The sequence below is a fragment of the Cimex lectularius genome, unplaced genomic scaffold (assembly GCF_000648675.2).
Source record: "Cimex lectularius strain Harlan isolate CLEC.00 unplaced genomic scaffold, Clec_2.1 scaffold32, whole genome shotgun sequence".
NCBI lineage: Eukaryota > Metazoa > Arthropoda > Insecta > Hemiptera > Cimicidae > Cimex > Cimex lectularius.
Genome location: NW_019392689.1, coordinates 705,688 through 725,812, shown reverse-complemented (window position 1 = coordinate 725,812; position 20,125 = coordinate 705,688). Strand labels below are relative to the sequence as shown.

Here is a 20,125-nt window from a genome sequence, read left to right as displayed (position 1 = left end):
TACCTAATATAAACTTGTATTTTCTCATTATTTAAATATTATCTGTAATGTTATATATAAATATATAATTGTTGTATTAGATGGTAGTTATTTAATTAGCAATTAGACTTCATAATTTCCAAATTAACTTTTTTTAAATATTTGCTAGTTCAAAGATAACACTAATTAAAATAAAATGTGTGTGTGTGTGTATATATATATATATATATATATATATATATGAGAGGTAAAACAGTTGGACTTTTTTTTTCTTTTTTTAAATAAATATTGTTATAATCATTTTTTTACTGGATATTTCATATAGCTAATGAAAAAAATAAACTGAGTAAAACAATTTTAAAAAAATGTCATTATGTAAACAATGAAGAAAATATTCAATTCAATGTGGAGTATTTCCTCTTCTTGTATTGATCACCACTTGCAAAATGTGGCATCGATTTTATGAGGTGTGGAATATTTTCATACACCAATAACAGCGTCATTATTCTTAATTCCTGCATATCCTCTAGCATCACTGGACAATTTTGGTCAACTTTTACCCTTTGACATTTCATCCCAAAGGGTTTAAGTCGAACCTAACCTCCTTACACTCCTCAGGCTGAGGTACAGAGCCGTGAATGCTCTTCATCCTGCAAACTGGCAAATCCTGTACACAAGCCACAGTTTTACCACTGACCACACCATTCTCTTAAACGATGCCAAAAATTGAAATAAATTAGTAAAACTGTTTATTTTATGCACTTTGAAAGATAGATAGGTCATTTTTAAATCTAGAGATCTTCAGGGTTTTTATAAACAACAAATATACATATTGTAATAATTCAACCAAATTTCAGTCGTATTAAATCTAAAGGGCCATAATGTTAATATCAAGGAATAGTGGATAAGGATGGATCTCACTATCCATTACAATTTAATACATTAGCGACAATCCTACACTCACCAATTAACTTCACTAACTGGGAGGGAATGAGGATCTGCTGGTCGAGGCGGGAGAGACACAGGAGATCCCAGGGAAGAATGCCCCGGACTCCCAAAGGATGTGGACTTTTCCATAGGTAATATTGTAAATGGTTTTTATACCATACCACAATGCCTTAAAATATATTAAATACAAAAGAAAAGGCTTGATGGTCAATCCGCCGGCCTCATGCGTGGCCTGTTCCAATCCACACAACGATACCAATGCTTAACCACTAAGGTTGATGGCTGTAAAAAAAATAATAATTATTTGTAATATAAATTCAAGCCCAGGTGTCTGCTTATTGAAAACATTTTACAATATTTTTGCCAATTGATTGTAAGTGAAGTTTGGTATTACATTTGTGAGATGTTTATAAGGAAATTGTGAAATGCGGTCTGGTGTGATGTAGGTTTTAGAAAAACATTTTCTTTATCATGCCAATGTTTTGATCTTTATTGAGATCATCTTCAGGGCTCAAAGTGTTTGTTTTTCCATGTAGATGTGTCATTTTTGTCTGTCGTGTTGAGCATGCCCAAGTGTTTGTGAGATGTCTTGATGAGTCTGTGAGATGGTGAACTTGTAGTTTGGTGTTTTCCAATTTGTCTATCAGACACATCCTGGTTTCTCGCCATTTTACATGCATGTTAACTACACGCATAATAGATGCATGTATCATATACATACTGTTTTTATCGGTAATGCATAAGCAGTGAGCTGGTATTTCCTGAGTTTTTGTATGTCTGGTTTGATATTATAAACTTTTATTTCCACTAAGGTTTACTATGGAATGTTAAATAATAATTGGTAAATTATTGGACTGCACTGACGAAGGCTGTAGCAACGTCAATGACATCATAAATATTGCCACGAATGAAACGATCGCACACGCATGTCATGTTTGTATGTCTGTGATCTAGCGAGCTGTGCATAGTAAAACCCGAGTGTCAAGGTCGAGAATTTTAACCTTTTTTATTTAATTAGGTAATACAGAGTAAACGAGTCGAGTCATTCCACTCGGGTTTTAATAAATCACGGAACAAAACAAATATTGATATATAATGGATTGAAGTTCGCACAGGACGTCCGGATAGTTTTAGGCACAAAGCACATCACATCAGATTCTAGTTTAAATTTTTCGACAGCCTTCCAACTGTAGATATTGTAAGTCATTTATTACAGAACCGCTGTAAATTCAAGGCACTTTTATATATCTTGGACCTGATCAGTACCACGTATTAATCGACATTTTTGTTCTAGGGATAAATAAAAAAAAAAAATATATATAAATTTAAAATTGAAATAATAAACAGTTCTCGTACATTTGTTTAAACGGAGACATTATTTTATAAGAATGGCATTAAGAAAATTAGTAGAGGGTGATTGCGGTGGTGCAAATTCGTTAGTAAACCTCACGTCACATTTTGTACAAGACAGGGGTTTGAAAGATGAAGGCTACGCCTTCCCACATTCTGATCACATTGCAAGCTCCAGCTCCGAGCAGGTATGGAACGATGCATCAGTGACGACCGGCCCTTCTTACTCGGCTGATATATCGAATATAAATCCGCATTTGGTTTTTTCGCAGCTTGTACAAGAGTTTCTCGAAGAGACGATGGGTCACTCCACTCAGCCTTTCCGGATGGATTCCCTTCTCGCCGAAATGAGGGACCTCGAAGGGAAAGTCGGACCGGTAAGCTCTCCACCCGTATCGCAACTTACGAGGGAGGAGGATGTTCAGGCCTGGGCTCAACAATACATCGATGCTGGCAAACATTTTGATGTAAGTGTAAGTTTCAATATATATTCTGTTTATTTGTTTAATTTATTGCATTTTATTTGAAAAATATTCTACAATCATGTCTTTTGATGTATTTTATTTTATTCTTTGATTTATAAAACTTATTGTTAGCAATTTGTAATTTTACAATCTAATGATTTACGATCTCAAGGAAATACAATTTACACAAATCTACATCACAAATTCCATCCAACATTTCTGATTTATTTCTGTATACTTAGAATTGGGTCGCATTCTAATTTGAGCACTTGTTCCTATAAATTCTGGGCCTCTCTTGTTTCCTCATAGTTTTTAAACATATTTCAAGGCTAAAGATGTTATGAATAGGGAAAATTAACTGGATTCGAGTAAAATTAAAACCAGATTGTTATTTTATTTATTAACAAATATACTATGTAATATCTTTATAAAATAAACACAACTATTATCACTATTGCATAACTGCTGAATTGTATATTGGAAAATAAAAATAAAAATTATTTTTGCTTTTACACAAAAATACTATAATTATTGTTTGGTTTTTTAATTACAGAATCTAAAACTTATGGAATTTTTTATGTAAGAACCTTTGGATGTAGTAATTCTCTTAATTGTTTTTCACATTTTGAAAATTCTTAAATAATCCAAATGAAAGTTTTCGTGTATTAATAGCAAATGGCCATTTTTGAGTTACGTTTTTCTTATAAGTAGGTCGCTAGGCTGTGTGATAGCTTGTATTGTATGTAAACAAATATTTGTTCAAACTTGTTTTTTATTATTATTCTTTTTTCTTGTATTTTTTTATATATATTAATAATTTTGTTAATTTTATTTGTTGAAACAGAAAAACAATTCTTCCTTATTTTACCATTTAATGTTTGTTCAAATGTGAAAGGAATTGTTTTAAAATAGAATTTTGAAAGCTAAAATATTTGAAAGCCCTTTTATTAACATGGCTTTCAGTTTATTTATTTCTATTAAGCCTAATAATTGTATTGCAGTTTTATCTTTAATTAAATAGCTTAATTAATTTTGCTTACAAGATTGCCCGGCAAAATAGAAGAATTAGGTCAGCAAGACTATTTGTTTTTATTGTTTGATGTCAAATATAGTTTGGAATGTCTCAATGGAAGCATTTTAAATAACATAGAACAAATTTTGTTTTGCCAATCCACTAAGTTGAAAACATGAAAAAAATGAGATTTTAATTTTACAGTTCTTTAAAAAGTAAAATGACTTGCAAGTTGCAAATTAGTTTATTAAATATTGTCATATGGGAAGACCTAATGTCCAACTACCTGCTGGGTGTCATGGAAGAGGGGTCAAACCAATTTTTAATACTTTTTGCATATTAATCTCAATTAAAATTCCATGGAGTATATAGGGATTTGAAGAACCCAGAACCACTAGTGTGGCAAATACGAGTTGGAGACCCTAACTATTTACCATTATGACTTCCTAATAGTTGAGTCTAATTGCTATACAAGAAAAAAATTTATGTACTCTTTATATTTTATTATTTTCATTTATTTGATTCTTAACATTCCCAGCTTTTATGTATGAGTTTTTCAAGGTCTGTGTTGCAACATCAACAGTGGGCAAACATTGAAGGTTAAATTCTTGGAAATAGATAGCTCAAGCTGAATTTTATCTTTGTTTGTAACACTTTATCATAATTTTTATTTAAGAATTTATGTCGTGGGGAATATCTATCCAATAATCCAAGAAATTAAAAAAAAGAAAAGAAAAATACAATTGCTTGACAAAAATCAAACCATTCACTTTCTTAAATTTATTAAATTACATTGTAAAAATTGTAGAAACCTAAACATGTAATTTTCTGTTAAATTAAATAATACTCTATAGGTTGCTGAGCCCGGAATTTGGACAATGGAACAGCCAAACGACAGACAAGAGGTGTGTGAAGATTTCCTCGACCTTGGTATTGGCCCAAGGTGGGCCGATGAATTCCAAAGGCATCAGGATGTAATGAGGTAGGTTGGTGGCCCACTTTATAGCCCGTTTTTACTTTCTTATCTTTAAATCCCTTGTTGATTGATTTTTTTTTAAACATTTGAGATAAGGGATATTTATCTAATTGTATTCTGTCCTTAGTTATCTATTCCATTCTAATGTTTAAACTATTTCTTCTTTCTCACTCTGTTGCCGTCTACTGTTATGATAGGGAAAATTTGGAACAATTGACCTATTGTTCAATGGATTTTGTTATATTTTAGTACCATACTCAGATTAATAAAGATTCAGTGTTTTAGTTTTTCTTGTTGAAAAAATTATAACAAACACTGATAAATAATAATATTTTTTATGATAAATATTTATGTGGCTAGATATATATATTTTTTAAATAATGTTAGGTTGTAAAATAAGCCCATAGTGTAGGGTTTTACAAATGTCGACAGAAGCAACAAGTTTCAAGACAAGGTATAGAAAGGATTTTTAAAGGTGCAAATTTACTTTTAGCCTTTACAAAAGAAATGTGAACAAGAATTAATTTGATTTTAGGGGGGGGGGGTTTAATAAGTGATCAGATTTCGTCTTCCAAAATAGAATCTCATTCTTCAACAAGAGCAGTTTGAAGATGTTCAATCTATTGATGGAGGCAGTGAAAGATGTCTAATCTATCCTTTATCATGCCCATAAATGTTCTGTAGGATTCATGTCAAGAGAACGTGATGGCCAATTCATTGTAATCCCAACATCCTCCAAGGTGGGATTGGGTGACAACTCTAGCTACATGCGGTCGAGCATTATGAAGCATTAACATGAAGTTGTCCCATACAATGGCACTTTCAGAAGAACATGCACCATAGTGCAGTCAACACTCCATTCTGGACCATAATAATCAGTTTGGTGTGGGCATGGACAATAATTCCATCCCATATAATAAATGACTGTTTGAAAAGGCTGACTCACTCATGACACATGAATCAAAGTGGTCTTCATGTCTTCTCCACTCTCCAAGGTCCCGGTCATCTCATTGCCACAAAGCTGTCACTTATCTGTGAAGAGCATAGCTCGCCATTGTTCAATTGTCCAAGTAAATTGCTGATTGGCAAATAGTTGCCTTTCTACTCGATGCCTCTCCAGTAATAGAACATGATACAACAACTAGAGGCTAGGCTATTCTCATGAAGCCTGGTTTAGAAGCTGACGGTTTTAGACCTCACTTTTCAAGGAAGCTGTTGCTGTTAAGGTGATGGTTCTATAGAGTGGTCAGAGCAATAAAATGATCTTCTTGTCTGAAAACCATTATAGTGGCCACTTGTAGCTACCACATTACCACTAGATGCCCTACCACTTATGGAATGTTCACGCCCTCCATACTGCAGCCAATCAGAGTTCCGATATATAAGCAGGGGCCTGCTCCACTGAAACCAGACTTGTCTACCCGACGATCTCTCACAAATCACTAATGGAACACTGTTGATGACAGCAAGGGTACTTGCAGCATTAGCCTGATTCTCACGTACTAAACACAGCCGACTTGGCTATAAACGCCAACTGTTGCTCTCGGCTAATTGCTGCACTCCAGTACCTTCGGCCTCTGAGGAGTCAACCGACTGACTCATGGCCTCCGGACCTCAGCCAATGGTTTACTGTACCACACACACGATCTTGGCCTCGATCTATCGTCTTGATGCTACGAAACATCACCGGCCCTTTTCAGGGCCACAAACTCCCAGTCACTAAAACCATGCTTAATAATTATTTTTTTATTCAAATTATTGTTTCAATAAAGACAACAATTTAAAAAATCAACTCACTCGACAAGTTGGCTCTAGAAAGGATGAAATTGGAACTCATTTTCTTTATTTTTCATCAAAGTAGATAATAAATAATTTTATTTTTAAAAAGTTAAAAGTATTAATAACACTCTATAAAGGTAGAAAATAAGTTATTAAGGGGCATCGACGGCCACAATGGTTTAGGCGTTGACACAGTGCTCATCAAAAAGATCCCAAGGGAAACCCAGGGGGAAAAACACCAGCACCCTGAGGGTGTTAACCTCGTAGTTGAAATACCCTTGTTAAATAAAAAGTTATTAATTTTGAGTTTAAGTTTTAAGTCAACTATTGATCTTTTAGTTATTATAGAAAATAAATAAGTACAAGTGTCTGGGTTTTTTTTTTCCGATCTTTGAGTGTATAACTAATCTAATTGAGGGTTAATGAGCACTTAATATTCCACTATCGACCCTCTCATTAGTAAAGTTCCTCATATTTACTATGCATTTTCTCTCAACGTACACACACAGTGAAACAAAACGAGTTATCTACAAAGAACTGTACACAATAGAGTAACACTGGTTCTCCAAGAATTAGTACAGGGGACCCAAATGCTTAATGCCATGCTCAAGTATAATTCTCATAACTGGCACACTCTATATGGAGCCAAGGAATTGCATCCTTCAATTAGCTGAGACACATCAAACAACCTTTCTCTGCATGCCGGACAAATATGCATGCTTTGGCCCAAAAGCACGTGTCATCCTCACATGGCCTATCCTTAATAGGAGAATGATCCCACTTCTATGGTTCAGATCCTCTGAAGGCTACTTATCAAAAGTCTCTTGATATATGAGAGTTTCTCTGCCAATCTGGCCCACCGATGCTGCCACTTGAAATGTGCAAACACCATATGGAAGCCTTCCTGCTCCTGGTGGCTGGAAACAAATTACAAGTTTGGTGGGTTGCCACATAATCCTCTTCGCAGTAATGAAGGACATCATAATAAAAATATTTTTTTAAAAATGTATTATAAAGTTATGTATAGAGATCAGTAAACCTTTTTGGAAAAAGTACAATTCTTCCACTGCATGATGAGTGTTTTGTGTTCTATGGTTTACGTCTGGGGACCTCAATGGCCGAGTGTAGTAGCTCGCTGTTGTTTAGAATGTATGCCGGTTTAAAGCCATCAAATAGTGTGCCTTGATGTCTGCGTTGGTGTTAGATTCTGAAAATGCTCGCTTAATTTCATGATGAAATCTGCTGGGTTGCTTATGTGCGTTACATTTTGGTGCAAAGATTCTCCAGGCAATCCAAAAACCATTTCTTCAGGAGTTGCAGGTCTTCTTCGTCTGCCTACCATATTCCTAACATTATGATTGGCAAGGTGTCTGCCCAAGATGCTATTTTGATGGCACATTATGGCTTCTTTGAGTTGCCGGTGAAAACGTTCTACCAAGCCATTTGATGCAGGGTGATATACTGTAGTGCAGAAATGATTAATTCCAAATATTTGTCAATGATGTGAACACTTCTAATTCAAACTGTCGACCTCTGTCAGATGTTAAGTCTCAGGGATCGCCATATCAGGAGATCCAAACTGTGAAGAGTCATTGCTCGACAGTTTGGGCAGTAAAGTCCTTTAGAGGGAGTGTCTCTCGAAATCATAAGAATCTGTCCATTATGAGACAGTAGGTATTTACACACTACAAACATGACACCATTAGAATAGCACCACGATTTATCTATGGAATAATATTTACATCTGCATTGTATCATTATTTTTTCCAGTGAACAAATATTTTTTAATTCATCCTGAAAGATGACCTGACTAAAGGTTGAAACATTGGCAAAAAAATGGAAAAGGTGTTTTTCAAATACTTTATTCCTGACTACTTCAAAAAATTATTAAACAACCAGTCGCTAAATAACGCATTTCACTAGCTTGTCATTTTAACATAATGCATAATCTAACAGTGCTTGCATCATTGACATAAAAGAGCAATATAACTCCTGATTATCATTACATTCAGATATTCTACATAAGAAATAATGTGGTCCATTTAAGCAACCTTTTTAAAATTAAGCCCGGGCATTTTACTTTATGCGGCATACCCAGCTGCATGATTGGCATAATGTTTATTGATTTCTTCCAAGTAAATGGACAAATACATGATTTTTCTACGGATATAGACAAAACAAAAGAAAAGGACAAAAATATGTTGAGTGAAATTGTAGCTCATTCCACTAGTGCCATTCACATTCATCTATTTCTCAATTAGTTGTAATTTTTTTTAAGAAGGTTATTTCAACAATGAGATTATATGAACACTGTGGAACTGGTGTTAGAACGTTGGGTTCAAATTCAGGGTCGCTGTATTCGAACCTGGGACCTTCACCTTACAGTGATGAGCGACGCTCCTCATTCAAGGATATATCTCAGGAAGAGATTTTTCAATACCTCATGTAAAATGCATAAAGCAATGGAGACAGTATTCCTTCTTGTATAAACTTTTTTTGTGACCAGTGCCTTAACAATTAACATTGTGTTGCACAAACAATTTGTAGTGTCACCTATCAATAAAAATGTCATCAATCATTGCAAATTTAGAATTCACACTTTTCCTACCTACACGTCATTCTATTAAGTAGGAAGTACTTAGGATTCCTCCATCACCGTATACACAAATTATTGGTCAAACCAACAGTATAAACAAAAGCATTGGCCATGGCATGATGTAAATATTCTTTTTATCATATATATTTAATATATATTAATTTAATATATTTAATAATATGTTAAAATAAATAAATATTTCAAGCAAGCGAGGCATCTGTCTATTTACAGGAGGTTAACTTGTTTCCCCTAAATTCAGAACAGGGTAACCAAAATTGGTTCTTTCGAATAAAAGAGACAAACTTTATAAAATATTTATGTTTAAGAATTAAATTATGTACAGTGTGTAACAAATGGAATTTACAGAAAGCTAAAATCACATAAGATCAAAATCATCCCTGATGTCGTTGTATTCGAGGACATGTTTTCGTATAGCAGATGTATCGATCCAAGTAATAAAATCTTCCAGGTTCCTCGTCACAAGAAGAGCCGGGTCCTTGATCAATTCGGTGCCCACTCGTACGTGCCCTTGTTCAATCAGTTTAGTCGCATCTTTCACATTCCTGATCATCTTGCTTTTCACCATCATTACGGGTAAACGCCTTCGACAAAATGATGATGCATTCACCTTGTTGCAATTCTCCAGGTCCCATTTCGTCTCTATGAGACCCATCATGTAGAGTTTCTCCAACAGGCTCGCCGACGCTTCTATCCTAAACGGATCGTCCTTGTCAAGCTCTTTTATGGAATTGGCGAGTTCCCTGATAGATCTGGACAGCTTGTTGTATTTTGTATAGTCTTCACGTTTTTGAACGAAGTATTTTTTCAGAATTTTCACCTCGTGGATGTTGTTGTCGGCCTCCCAGCAAAGGAAATCCACCTTCTTGAGTAGTTTTTTCTCGTGATATTTTAATTTTCGCATATTGGACGACTTTTAACTGTAATAAATCTGTTCAGTACCGAATACCTTGACAACTTAGATCGCTACCTTTTACCACGAGGTTTCACATATTTTCCGACATAACCTTCTTTACTGTTTCAGCGGTTTAACTAAGAACTAATGCTTTGAGGACAAGGAACTGAACATGTTCTGTAGATCAAAAAAGTATTGGCGCACAACTTTTTTTAGGTTTCAATTTTAAAAAATCAAAAGTTTATTTTTTAGATATTTTTATTTCATAAAATATTAAGAATTCGAAATAATTCGAAAAGAAAACTGAAAAATTTACTTAAAACGTAATTTTAAAAAATTCACTTTTATTCTGTCGAAAAAGTATTGGCACACTTTGTTTTTTACTTATAGGTTTTTATGAACTGGATAGCACAAATATTTTGCCATCATTACTATTGGCATCTAAACTGCTCAAAAATAAATAGGAATATTGGTAATTTATTGTTATTCTATTAATTTTAAAAAAATTAACCGATATATTCTTGTTAGTTAGATAAAACAAAATAGAAAATGCAAACCAAAAACAAACAAATGTTAATCCTCATTTTAATAATGGATGTATTTAAGAATTGAAAACATGAAGATTATTTATTTTAAAAATGAACAGCTTTTCTCGTCTTTTCTCCATTTTAATCCAGTTGTATTATCTTTAACCATGGAAAAATATCATCTTGCACCATAAGTTCGCAATATTATTGTAAAAATGAGACATCGAGGTCACTGGCAAGTGGATATCACAGAGGCAGTTGGCGTTTCTCAGAGCGTGTTCTCCCACAATTTTCAGGAATTTCCTAAAATTTCTAACATTGTATAATTGACTACAATTGTTTAACTTGACTCGATAAAGAAAATGTTTTTCAAAAAACCTACGTCACAACAGACCGCATCTCACGATCTCCAAATAACTGTTAGAAAAATTGTAAGCCAGTTTAGAGAGACAGGTTCAGTTTTAAACAAATCTCGTTCAGGACGGCCATCAAAATTTAGTGAAAGGGAACAAAGGAACGCATTCACCGCATTGTTGAGAAAGAGCCCACTTTATTAGCCGCCAGTATAGTAGAAGAGGTTGCGTGCATTAGCACCTTCTGCTAATAGACAATAAGAAATTTAATTCAAAAATATAATTATTATATTAATATTGTCAATGGAGGTCAATTTTCCTGTACCATTCCATGACATACCTCCAAGCAAGGACACCTTCACCTCCCTGTTTTACAGTGGGCTCTCACGTGGTGAGCTTTAAACTAGTATTCAGTTTTCGCCAAACGTATGTGCAGCCATCAGATCCAAAAATGTTGAATTTACTTTCATCTGAAAAAATAACATTTTTGCAGAATTCTATACCCTTGAAATAAGTTTCAACAAAAACAAGTCTTTTTGCGGTTCTTCTCTGATATAAAAGGTTGTTTCCTTTGGACCCTGCCACAATAATTACATTTGTGAATTGAATTTCTTATTGCCTATTAGCAGAAGGTGGTTATGGCAGAAGATGCAACCTCTTCTGCTATCCTGGTGGCTGATAAAGAGGGCTCTTTCTCAACAGTGAGAATTTAGAATTTCCTAAAATTTATAACATTGTATAAATTCATTTTTTCACATCTTACATGTATTTGTATAATCTAAACAATGTTTATAAATCACAGGCCCTGAAGATGATCTCAATAAAGATCGAACGTTGGCACGATAAAGAAAATGTTTTTCTAAACCTACATCACACCAGGCCGCATCTCACAATCTCCAACTAATCATTGACTAACGGTCACTAACATTTCTAACAGTACTAAAACTAATTTCTAATTTATTCACTATTTGTCCAGTAGGTAAGCCCTTTAGAATGTAATTTATTATCTGATTTTTGAAAATAACACAATATTCTCCGATTTTACCCATATTGCTATGTCAAAGGTAGAGGAAAGACCGGGTTTTGTTGCTGTCATTGTATTATTGTGAATTCTCATTTCTAATCTATTGAAAGAAAATTTATTTGTTTTGACTGATGCTAATAGTAAACATTTAAACTATGACAATTTTTACAATTTTTTAACCCTCAAAATTTACTTTACTTGCTTAATTTACTCAAAATTTGCATACATTTTGACCTTTAGTTGGGTCATCTTTAGGACCTGGTTGAATTACAAAACATGTGTCGTCAATTGAAAAAATAATTATTATTATTATTATGCAAGGGGGCGACAGAGGTTGCAACGATTTAGGTGTTGACACAGTGCTCATCACTGTAAGATAAAGGTTCTGGGTTCGAATCCAGCGGCCCTGCATCAAACCGTCTGGCATACTTACAAATGGATTTTTTTCAAAAACACTCATGAAAAAATAATAGTAATAATAATTATACAATCTGGATGTAAATAATAGAAATTTTGAACCGAGAATACTCACATAAAATGTGGTGCTATTCTCAGATTTGTTTCACATGAAATTCACGTTTCACAACAATTTCAACCACAAGAATAGCATCACACTTTATGAGAGTATGAAATACTTTCAAACTTTCTATTATTTACATCTATTAATTTTTTGATGGTGTCCATTCTTATTTTATGGAACAACTAATAAGATGATGAGTAGGAAATAAATTGACTTTTCCACAATAGGCATTTATTTCGTCAGACGCGTTTCGGTCTAATATAGACCATTTTCAGCGGGTTTTTTTTTCTTTTTTTCTTTTGTAAGCTCAGAAATGGAGTGGTCTGGATGACTGTGAACTTGGCGAGTAATCTGTCAAAGAAAAAATCAGTGAAGATGGTGTATATGTATTTTCCCCCCCTTTGTAAATGTACTATGTGTACCCTATAATAACAATTTAGAATGTTGTCCTAAAATTTGCTAATGTATACCATGTTGTTTCTAGTGAGGAGCCAATATTAGGAGACTTATCAAATTCTGAGGATTATTTTGATTCAACTAGTGATCTAAAAGAAGTCGCAGGTGATATTTTGAAGACTACAGAAGGTGATCCATTATTTTCCAATTCTAAGGTGAGTGCCGCGACGTATGATTACCGTCTTAATGCAATTTTATGTTTTATGTAATTACTATTTCAGTTTATGAAATTTATGAAAAAAATTAACGAGGGTGAATCATCGATTGCGGAGAAAACACCACAAACAGACTCCACAGCGGAACACTGGAGTTTACAGTTTGAACACGAAAACGAAATTCCTTCAACATGGGAAGAAAGTTTTTTAAGAGAAAATAACTCTGTGAATGAAGGTTTGTGTCGTACTAAATTTGTGTAGAAGAAATCAGTTATGTAAAAGATATTGTTTATTGTAGAATCAAACCAGGGTGAAAAGCAAATGCATGATGAATTTAACGATTATATATGGAAAACATTATCAGAACAGTCTGATTACTCTACCTATAAGGTATATATTGCATATCAAATATTTCATTTATGTGTACAAAATATTCAAAAACAGAAATGTATGAATATACCACACAATAATTTAAATGATAATATGAAAAATAAAATTCTAACCTAATTATACAAGGACAACAAACAGAAACATCTACTGTCAACAACAATTAACTAAGTCCTTTTGTATAGTTAACAATGAATTTTTTGGATTCAGGATTATAAATTTGAAGAGGATAATCCCATGAAGGAAGTGGCCGACCCATTAGCGGAAGGCAGGAAGAAATTAGAAGCAGGTGAATTACCTAGTGCCGTGCTGTGTTTTGAAGCGGCGGTGTTGAAGGAACCAGAAAATCCACTTGCTTGGCAACTTTTAGGAACTACTCAAGCTGAAAATGAACAAGTATGTGACTTGTTAAAATCTTATATTTTTTTGCATTGAAATGTTTGGTGTGGTGTCAACTTTAGTATTTATTTTTAGGATCCCCAAGCTATATCCGCTTTAAAGAAATGTCTAAGCCTTGAGCCCAGTAACTCAGTAGCACTTATGTCAATAGCTGTTTGTTACACAAATGAAAATTTCCAAAACCAAGCATGTCGAGCGTTGAAGGTAATTTTGATCAAATTGTAACCATTTTATATAAAAGAACTATTAAAATGGTATATGTTGTTGTGTTATAGGAATGGATAAGATTGAATGAAAAATATGCTGACCTTGTTCCTCCGACAGTCACCCAGCAGAATCCGACTTGGAACCCTCCATTTCATCCATTGTATGGAATTTCATCTATCTTATCTAGGTTTGATTTGGGGATATTGCTTATTGTTGTAGTGTAAATCACAAAGTTAATTGAGGTTTATTGCAATGTGTTAATAATTTTTTCAAGGGAATTACACGAAAGTGTGAAAACAATGTTTCTCGAGGCAGCCAGGAGAAATCCTACTGGTGTGATAGACGCCGATGTTCAATGTGGTTTAGGTGTTCTTTACAATTTATCAATGGAAACGGATAAAGCTGCCGATTGTTTTAAAGCCGCCCTTCAAGTTCGGCCAAACGTAAGAAATTATAACAATATCTCTCAATGTAATTAACAAATGCTAAAATTTTATTTAGGATGCAAGGATGTGGAACAGACTAGGAGCAACACTCGCTAACGGCTCAAGGTCAGAAGAAGCTATAGATGCTTATAGAAGTGCCTTGCAGTTGATGCCTGGTTTTATAAGGGCAAGGTACAACCTTGGTATTGCCTGCATTCGTCTTGGTGCCCATAAGTAAATATTCTATAAAAAATTATTTAACTGTGTTCAGTTATCACTTTTTATAATCTTCCTTTCAGGGAAGCAGCTGAACATCTTTTAATTGCTTTGAACCAGCAAGCCGCAGGCTGTGGACCTCAAGGATCAAGTACACCACAAATGTCAGATACAATATGGAACACTCTTAGATTAGTCGTTGTATCCCTCCTCGAAAGAACAGATTTTATTGAAACTCTCAACACAAGGTAATTAATAATTTTAACACACTTTTGTAGTTAAAAATGCATTTATTTATACAAATACAATCAACGTATAATGTTTGTTTTTGTCTTTCAGAAATTTGGAAAAACTCAACAAAGAATTTGGAATAGACTAAACAAAAAAGGTTTATTATAGTTATATTAATCCCATTTAATTGTTCGGACAATCATATATATTCACATATTTACATAATATACATTTGTTACAAATGAGGCAAAATGTCCCATTGTTGAGGGGGTGGCTATTATTAGTAATCGTTTTTATTGCAAATAATGTATTAAAAATAAAAGAAAAAAATAACTAAGTATTTATAAGTTAAAAAATGTTATTTTGCCACATTAGAGATGGAAAATTACTCCCCTAGATGTCCGAACTTTAAAATTTTAGTACAGAAAATTCCCCTCACAAAGAGGGAAGAGCTTAATGGAGAATGTCAAGTTGTTTTGGCAGTAACAGCTTCATGCTCCGTGGCAAGAGGAAGTGAAAACAGGCAATTAATAAAAAATCCCCCTTTTTATACGTATACATATATTTTTGTCAACAAGGGTTTTATTAAAAATATTTTATGAAAGCTCATATTCTCCAAAAACAAAAAATGAGCTGTATATGAGAAATTTTGAATTTGGCTTAAAACCTTTTAACATAATCGAAACAGTAATTTTTTTATTGATATGGTCGACAATTTAAAAAACAAACAAAAACAACAAACAAACAAACAGCACGCCAGAGTTTTATGACCTTTAACACTTATTTTTCACCATTATTTCTTATATTCTTTCAAAAGTGCCAGTGTTTCTAATTAATTTACCTACATTTCATTATGATGTCTTTTTTAATATATCATAAAGTCAGGGTAATGTTCTACAAGCATTTGTTTTGTTTGTTTTTTTCTTGTAGGTGTTAATTTGTTACATAAAGGGAAAAATATTTAGAAAAAATTATTATGTTAAGTTAAAAAATAATTATTATTCAAAATATTATATACATAAGTCGAAAATTAAAAAAAAAAAAAAAATACATAAATGAAAAAAAAAATTATGCCAGAGTATCTTCTGATCTAATGTATTCTCCTACGTCCGACTGATGTAAGCAGACAATTGTAAGCGGATCAGCATGCTTACATTCAGTAGTACTTTTTCCAGTTAAACCAAACCCCTGAAAACAAACACATTAATGTAAATAATGTATAAGTTAAAAAATCTTTATATCTTAACAGGGCACACTTAACAACCATTACAAGAACTTGATAATCGTTGTAATTTTAATTGTAAACACATTTGGGGTATATATCTTCTTTTTTTTTAAATTAAAATACATTTAGTTTTAGTTACTACATTCTTTTTTAAAAATATTTTTTTTCAAAGAATTTTTTATTATAAATGTTTGAGAAAGTTTAGTGATATCAGATATTAAAAAAAAAAAAATTTAAAAACTAATTTTATGTGATACATATAAATTTGTTGTAAAAGCTTGTTTGTGGAAGAAGATAAAAAATATGCGTACAGCAATATTATGCTACCACGTATCAAGGTAATATTTTATATTTTTTTGTTTTCAGTAGAACCCCGATACTTTTTTTTTTTTGGCCTTATGGTCTAGCATATTGGCCAAACCCCGATACTTAGAATCCCGTATAGTACAAAAAACTCGGGGGAAGGGGGGATAAAATCGGGTAACAAGATCTGTTGTTTTTAATAATATGTAAATAGCCACATGGGCTTTCATTTTTTTTATTATTAATCTTTCTTTCCTGCAATCAGTACAATATGAACTTTTTTTTTACTTTGTTAACATTATTGTTCTAAAATTACCTCACATTCACTAATTGAAACACCCATCTCTATTAATTCCAATTACTGGGGTTCTACTGTAATTAAACTTCATTCTTACATTGTTTAAAGTTGAAAAAACACATTTATTGAAAAATATTAATTAAATTGAAATTGGACTTGTTAAAGTATATTAATTTCTTTAATTTTCATTAATTCACAAAAAATTCTTATAAGGTTTTTTTTAATGGAACATTTAAGACTAATTTCTCTTAGTTAAAGTTTTTGGGGTTTGTTAGAAAACATTTTCACTTGTTTTTAAACTTTAAAATGTTAAATGTAAAATATTAATATCCTCGTTATACTTATATATTTTTAACAATATATTTGCTGATTGATGCAAATTCCTGTTATGTCCAAATAAATGTAAATAAGTAATGTATTTAATTTTTTATTTAAAAAAAACCACATGGAAAAGTTTTCTAACAAAACAATTTTTTTTGCTAATTAATTTTTTTGTAATTGTCAAAGGAAAATTAGAGATTAAACTTAAACAAAAATTGTCAATTTTATAATTTTTCACTATAAACTTTTTGATATGTCTATAGTTGATTTTTTTTTTTTTTTTTAATTATGTCTACGGCAGGTTTATTCAACAGTTTTATTAAGGCACTACCTGAGCTACTTGTCCAACTTATTGTTTCAAAATTTTACTTTAAACAAATTTTTGTCATTATTTACTGAATAAACAAACACAGGATAAATTAAATATGAATTAATTGAAATTCATTTACATTATAAGTTAAAATATACTTCTCAGGTAAATTTTCATTGTAATTAATTTTAAACCACAATTTACTTTTATTTTTGCTTCAGAATTATTAATGTAATCAATTAATTAAAATTACTTTTGATTTTTTTATAAAACATTCATGGACTGTGGTTAAAATTCAACTCTTGTTCTTAATTTTTTCAAAATATATGTATTATGTATATGTACATATGTATGAGTATATGTACATATGTGTGTATATATAATATGTATTATAGATACAAATAAAATTCATTATACCAGTTTTGGTTTTTCTTTCATTGATCCCTTCCTATGAACAAGTTTTTTTTTTTTAATTTTATGGTGTTGAAACAACAAAATTTCCTTTTTTCAAATGATGGTTCTTACTCATAGATTCTCGTTTACAACTATCCGGATTTCAAGCATTATGTGCTCATCATCAGGCTGAAGGAGTTACCAATACGTCACTTGACATAAATTGTAAGAGTGGACCTGCCGATCCCGGCCAACACGACGTTCCTATGAGAAGCTGGTTTTAATGCTGCACAATTTTGAATGTGCAAGAACATGAATGAACATGAACACAACTGTATTATCTTAATAAATACTGTAAGAAAATATTTTTAAATTAATGATTAATTTGTTTCTCTTAAGTACACGTATAATATAATTAATTTGCCATATAAATCCAGTGTGTAGTTAAGTAAGAACTTTGCAATTTGATGAGTGTGAAAGTGCTGGGAAACAGTGCACATGTTTGATGTCACAAATCTGGCCTGAAAACGTTGTAATGGTCAACTGACAGTTCGAGTTTGTAGCACAATGGAATGCCCAGACTCAACTGAGTATGCACCCACCAGATTGCTGTTGGTTTGGATGCAAGATGGAAAACCTACTTTAATACAAATACGAGATTTTGTGTCCATGGCTAAGATGTAGCCAGAATCAAACAACAGTTCTAAGAAGACAAAAATTTTCTTTAAAGATAGGTATTTTATTTACCAAATGTACTCAGGTGTCCCTTTTCATAAGTACCAGCTTCTTTGATCATAAATTGAAAACCGATGATCCTATTTACAAACAGTTTTTGAGATTCCGGACATAATATATATTATTTTAATGTGGAGCAATATATCCTAGGTAAATCTAAATTGTGGCAGAAGTGATCACTTGTTTTAGCATGCATCTTCTTGTCAAGTGTTTCTAACTCCGTGATCATACATCACCCCTTACTGCTACAATTGTTAGGAAAGTTGGGACTGTATTATCAGGTAGGCCACACCACTCTGTGCAGTGCCAATCGTTCGCATTCCTCTAAAACATTTTTCACTGCGCCACACAGAGGGCAGTAACAAATGAATTTGCTTTTACGTCAAGACCATATCGTGATCCGGAGTATTCCTGAGATAAATCACCGTGCATGCTTAACCTTCAATAAATTGTAAAACTATAGCTTATTTAGTGAATACTCACAAGAGGTAGGTCATTCATCGAATAGACGACAACGCCTTGATGCTTTTCTGTATTTTCTGTTATTCTTCCCAAGCCAGATTTCAGAATGTTGTGACCATAAAGGAACTGCTGTTCCGCATTGGGTTTCACCCAAATTTTATTCTGAACACAAATTATATCCAATTAATAAGTGAAATTTAAGTATTAAAATCCCGACCTACCTGAGCGTAGGGTGCTAAATAGCTAAGAGCCGTTATGTGCAACAAGAATTTTCCTGATTTGGTAAATTTACCAATGCAGGTACCAGCACAAACCAAGTTGTTCGGGGCAACATTTCCAACTAATTTGAGAACGGTTTCAGAAATGTAGTAAACCCTAGTTTTTTTCTCCCTGAAGCAATATTTCCCATCAGGACGGTCTAGCAATAACTTCAAGTTGTCTCCAATGCTGTAAAAATCGTTTGTTTAGAAACGTAATAAATACTGGTGACAAATGTTTTTGATAACTTACTATTTGGCGAGTTTTTCAAAAACCTTGGCCGTCTGCTCTTCAGAAAGCACCTTCATTGTTCAGTTTTAATTATTTATCTGCAAACAATTTATGTAAGTAGTACTTTAATTGTGTATATTCGACTAAGTAACGGGGTAAAAATTAAATTATACAAACCAAATTAATTTGAATAAGAAACCACGTGGTCAACACACTAGTTTAAACTGGTAGGAGTGGTAGCCGGTAGGTAACTGAGTTAATGGTTAGTCTTAGTACAGGTTCCAATCCAATAATCGATATTTTTCTGTCGATATTATTATTTATTTAGTAATTATTCATTAGCTTTATTTTTTCACAATAATAATATATTATAGATTATTACTATATATAATATATAATAAAAATATACGGAATTAATACAATTTACAAAAATGTTTAAATATAGAAAGACAATATACAATTATAAAATATAACATTAAAAAAGAAAAAGAAAGAAAAGGAAAAATTACTTAAGTATTAAACAATATGTAAAGTAAGAAAATAGCTTAAAAGAATTTTTCATATAAATGTACCTAAAAATGATAATATTTATCAATGTGCCAAAAGTATGCAAAAAATAAAATTACAACTAAAATTTAGAACGTTATTGTAAATTTTTAAATTGTACTTTTA

The 20,125-nt window shown here is 32.4% G+C and overlaps 3 protein-coding genes across 5 annotated transcripts; 1 reads left to right on the top strand and 2 right to left on the bottom strand.

Annotated features, from left to right (window-relative positions):
• The first annotated feature begins 1,904 nt into the window (after positions 1-1,904).
• Positions 1,905-15,723, top strand: LOC106665068 (peroxisomal targeting signal 1 receptor). 3 transcript variants are annotated; one of them, XM_014391244.2, is made up of 14 exons: positions 1,905-2,125; positions 2,222-2,465; positions 2,550-2,750; positions 4,608-4,735; positions 12,926-13,052; positions 13,119-13,287; positions 13,351-13,442; positions 13,650-13,835; positions 13,914-14,042; positions 14,114-14,205; positions 14,320-14,488; positions 14,547-14,704; positions 14,770-14,934; positions 15,026-15,723. In XM_014391244.2, exons 2-14 carry the CDS (start codon positions 2,316-2,318, stop codon positions 15,063-15,065), a joined length of 1,806 nt encoding a protein of 601 aa, XP_014246730.1. In that variant the 5' UTR covers positions 1,905-2,125; positions 2,222-2,315; the 3' UTR covers positions 15,066-15,723. The 3 variants fall into 3 exon arrangements, with proteins under 3 accessions (XP_014246730.1, XP_014246728.1, XP_014246726.1); XM_014391242.2 differs by having other exon boundaries at positions 1,906-2,125; positions 2,550-2,744; positions 14,114-14,232; XM_014391240.2 differs by having other exon boundaries at positions 1,906-2,125; positions 14,114-14,232.
• On the bottom strand, positions 9,405-10,205 carry LOC106665069 (U3 small nucleolar ribonucleoprotein protein IMP3). Its single transcript, XM_014391245.2, has one exon. The coding sequence runs from the start codon at positions 10,024-10,026 to the stop codon at positions 9,481-9,483; it is 546 nt and encodes a 181-aa protein (XP_014246731.1). The 5' UTR covers positions 10,027-10,205; the 3' UTR covers positions 9,405-9,480.
• A 223-nt stretch (positions 15,724-15,946) lies between the features above and the next one.
• Positions 15,947-19,720, bottom strand: LOC106665070 (60S ribosome subunit biogenesis protein NIP7 homolog). The gene is made up of 5 exons (XM_014391246.2): positions 19,631-19,720; positions 19,475-19,551; positions 19,186-19,411; positions 18,986-19,126; positions 15,947-16,105 (listed from the first exon to the last, which is right to left on the bottom strand). Exons 2-5 carry the CDS (start codon positions 19,528-19,530, stop codon positions 15,986-15,988), a joined length of 543 nt encoding a protein of 180 aa, XP_014246732.1. The 5' UTR covers positions 19,531-19,551; positions 19,631-19,720; the 3' UTR covers positions 15,947-15,985.
• Between the last annotated feature and the right edge of the window lie 405 nt (positions 19,721-20,125).

Coding starts and splice junctions, on each gene's coding strand:
- LOC106665069 (XM_014391245.2), bottom strand. CDS start 10,026: ATGCGAAAATTAAAATATCACGAGAAAAAACTACTCAAGAAGGTGGAT.
- LOC106665068 (XM_014391240.2), top strand. CDS start 2,316: ATGGCATTAAGAAAATTAGTAGAGGGTGATTGCGGTGGTGCAAATTCG. Junction 2,466..2,549: donor CAAGCTCCAGCTCCGAGCAG/GTATGGAACGAT, acceptor GTTTTTTCGCAG/CTTGTACAAGAGTTTCTCGA. Junction 14,705..14,769: donor ATTCGTCTTGGTGCCCATAA/GTAAATATTCTA, acceptor TCTTCCTTTCAG/GGAAGCAGCTGAACATCTTT.
- LOC106665070 (XM_014391246.2), bottom strand. CDS start 19,530: ATGAAGGTGCTTTCTGAAGAGCAGACGGCCAAGGTTTTTGAAAAACTC. Junction 19,127..19,185: donor ATTTAGCACCCTACGCTCAG/GTAGGTCGGGAT, acceptor ATTTGTGTTCAG/AATAAAATTTGGGTGAAACC. Junction 16,106..18,985: donor CGATGAATGACCTACCTCTT/GTGAGTATTCAC, acceptor GTTTGTTTTCAG/GGGTTTGGTTTAACTGGAAA.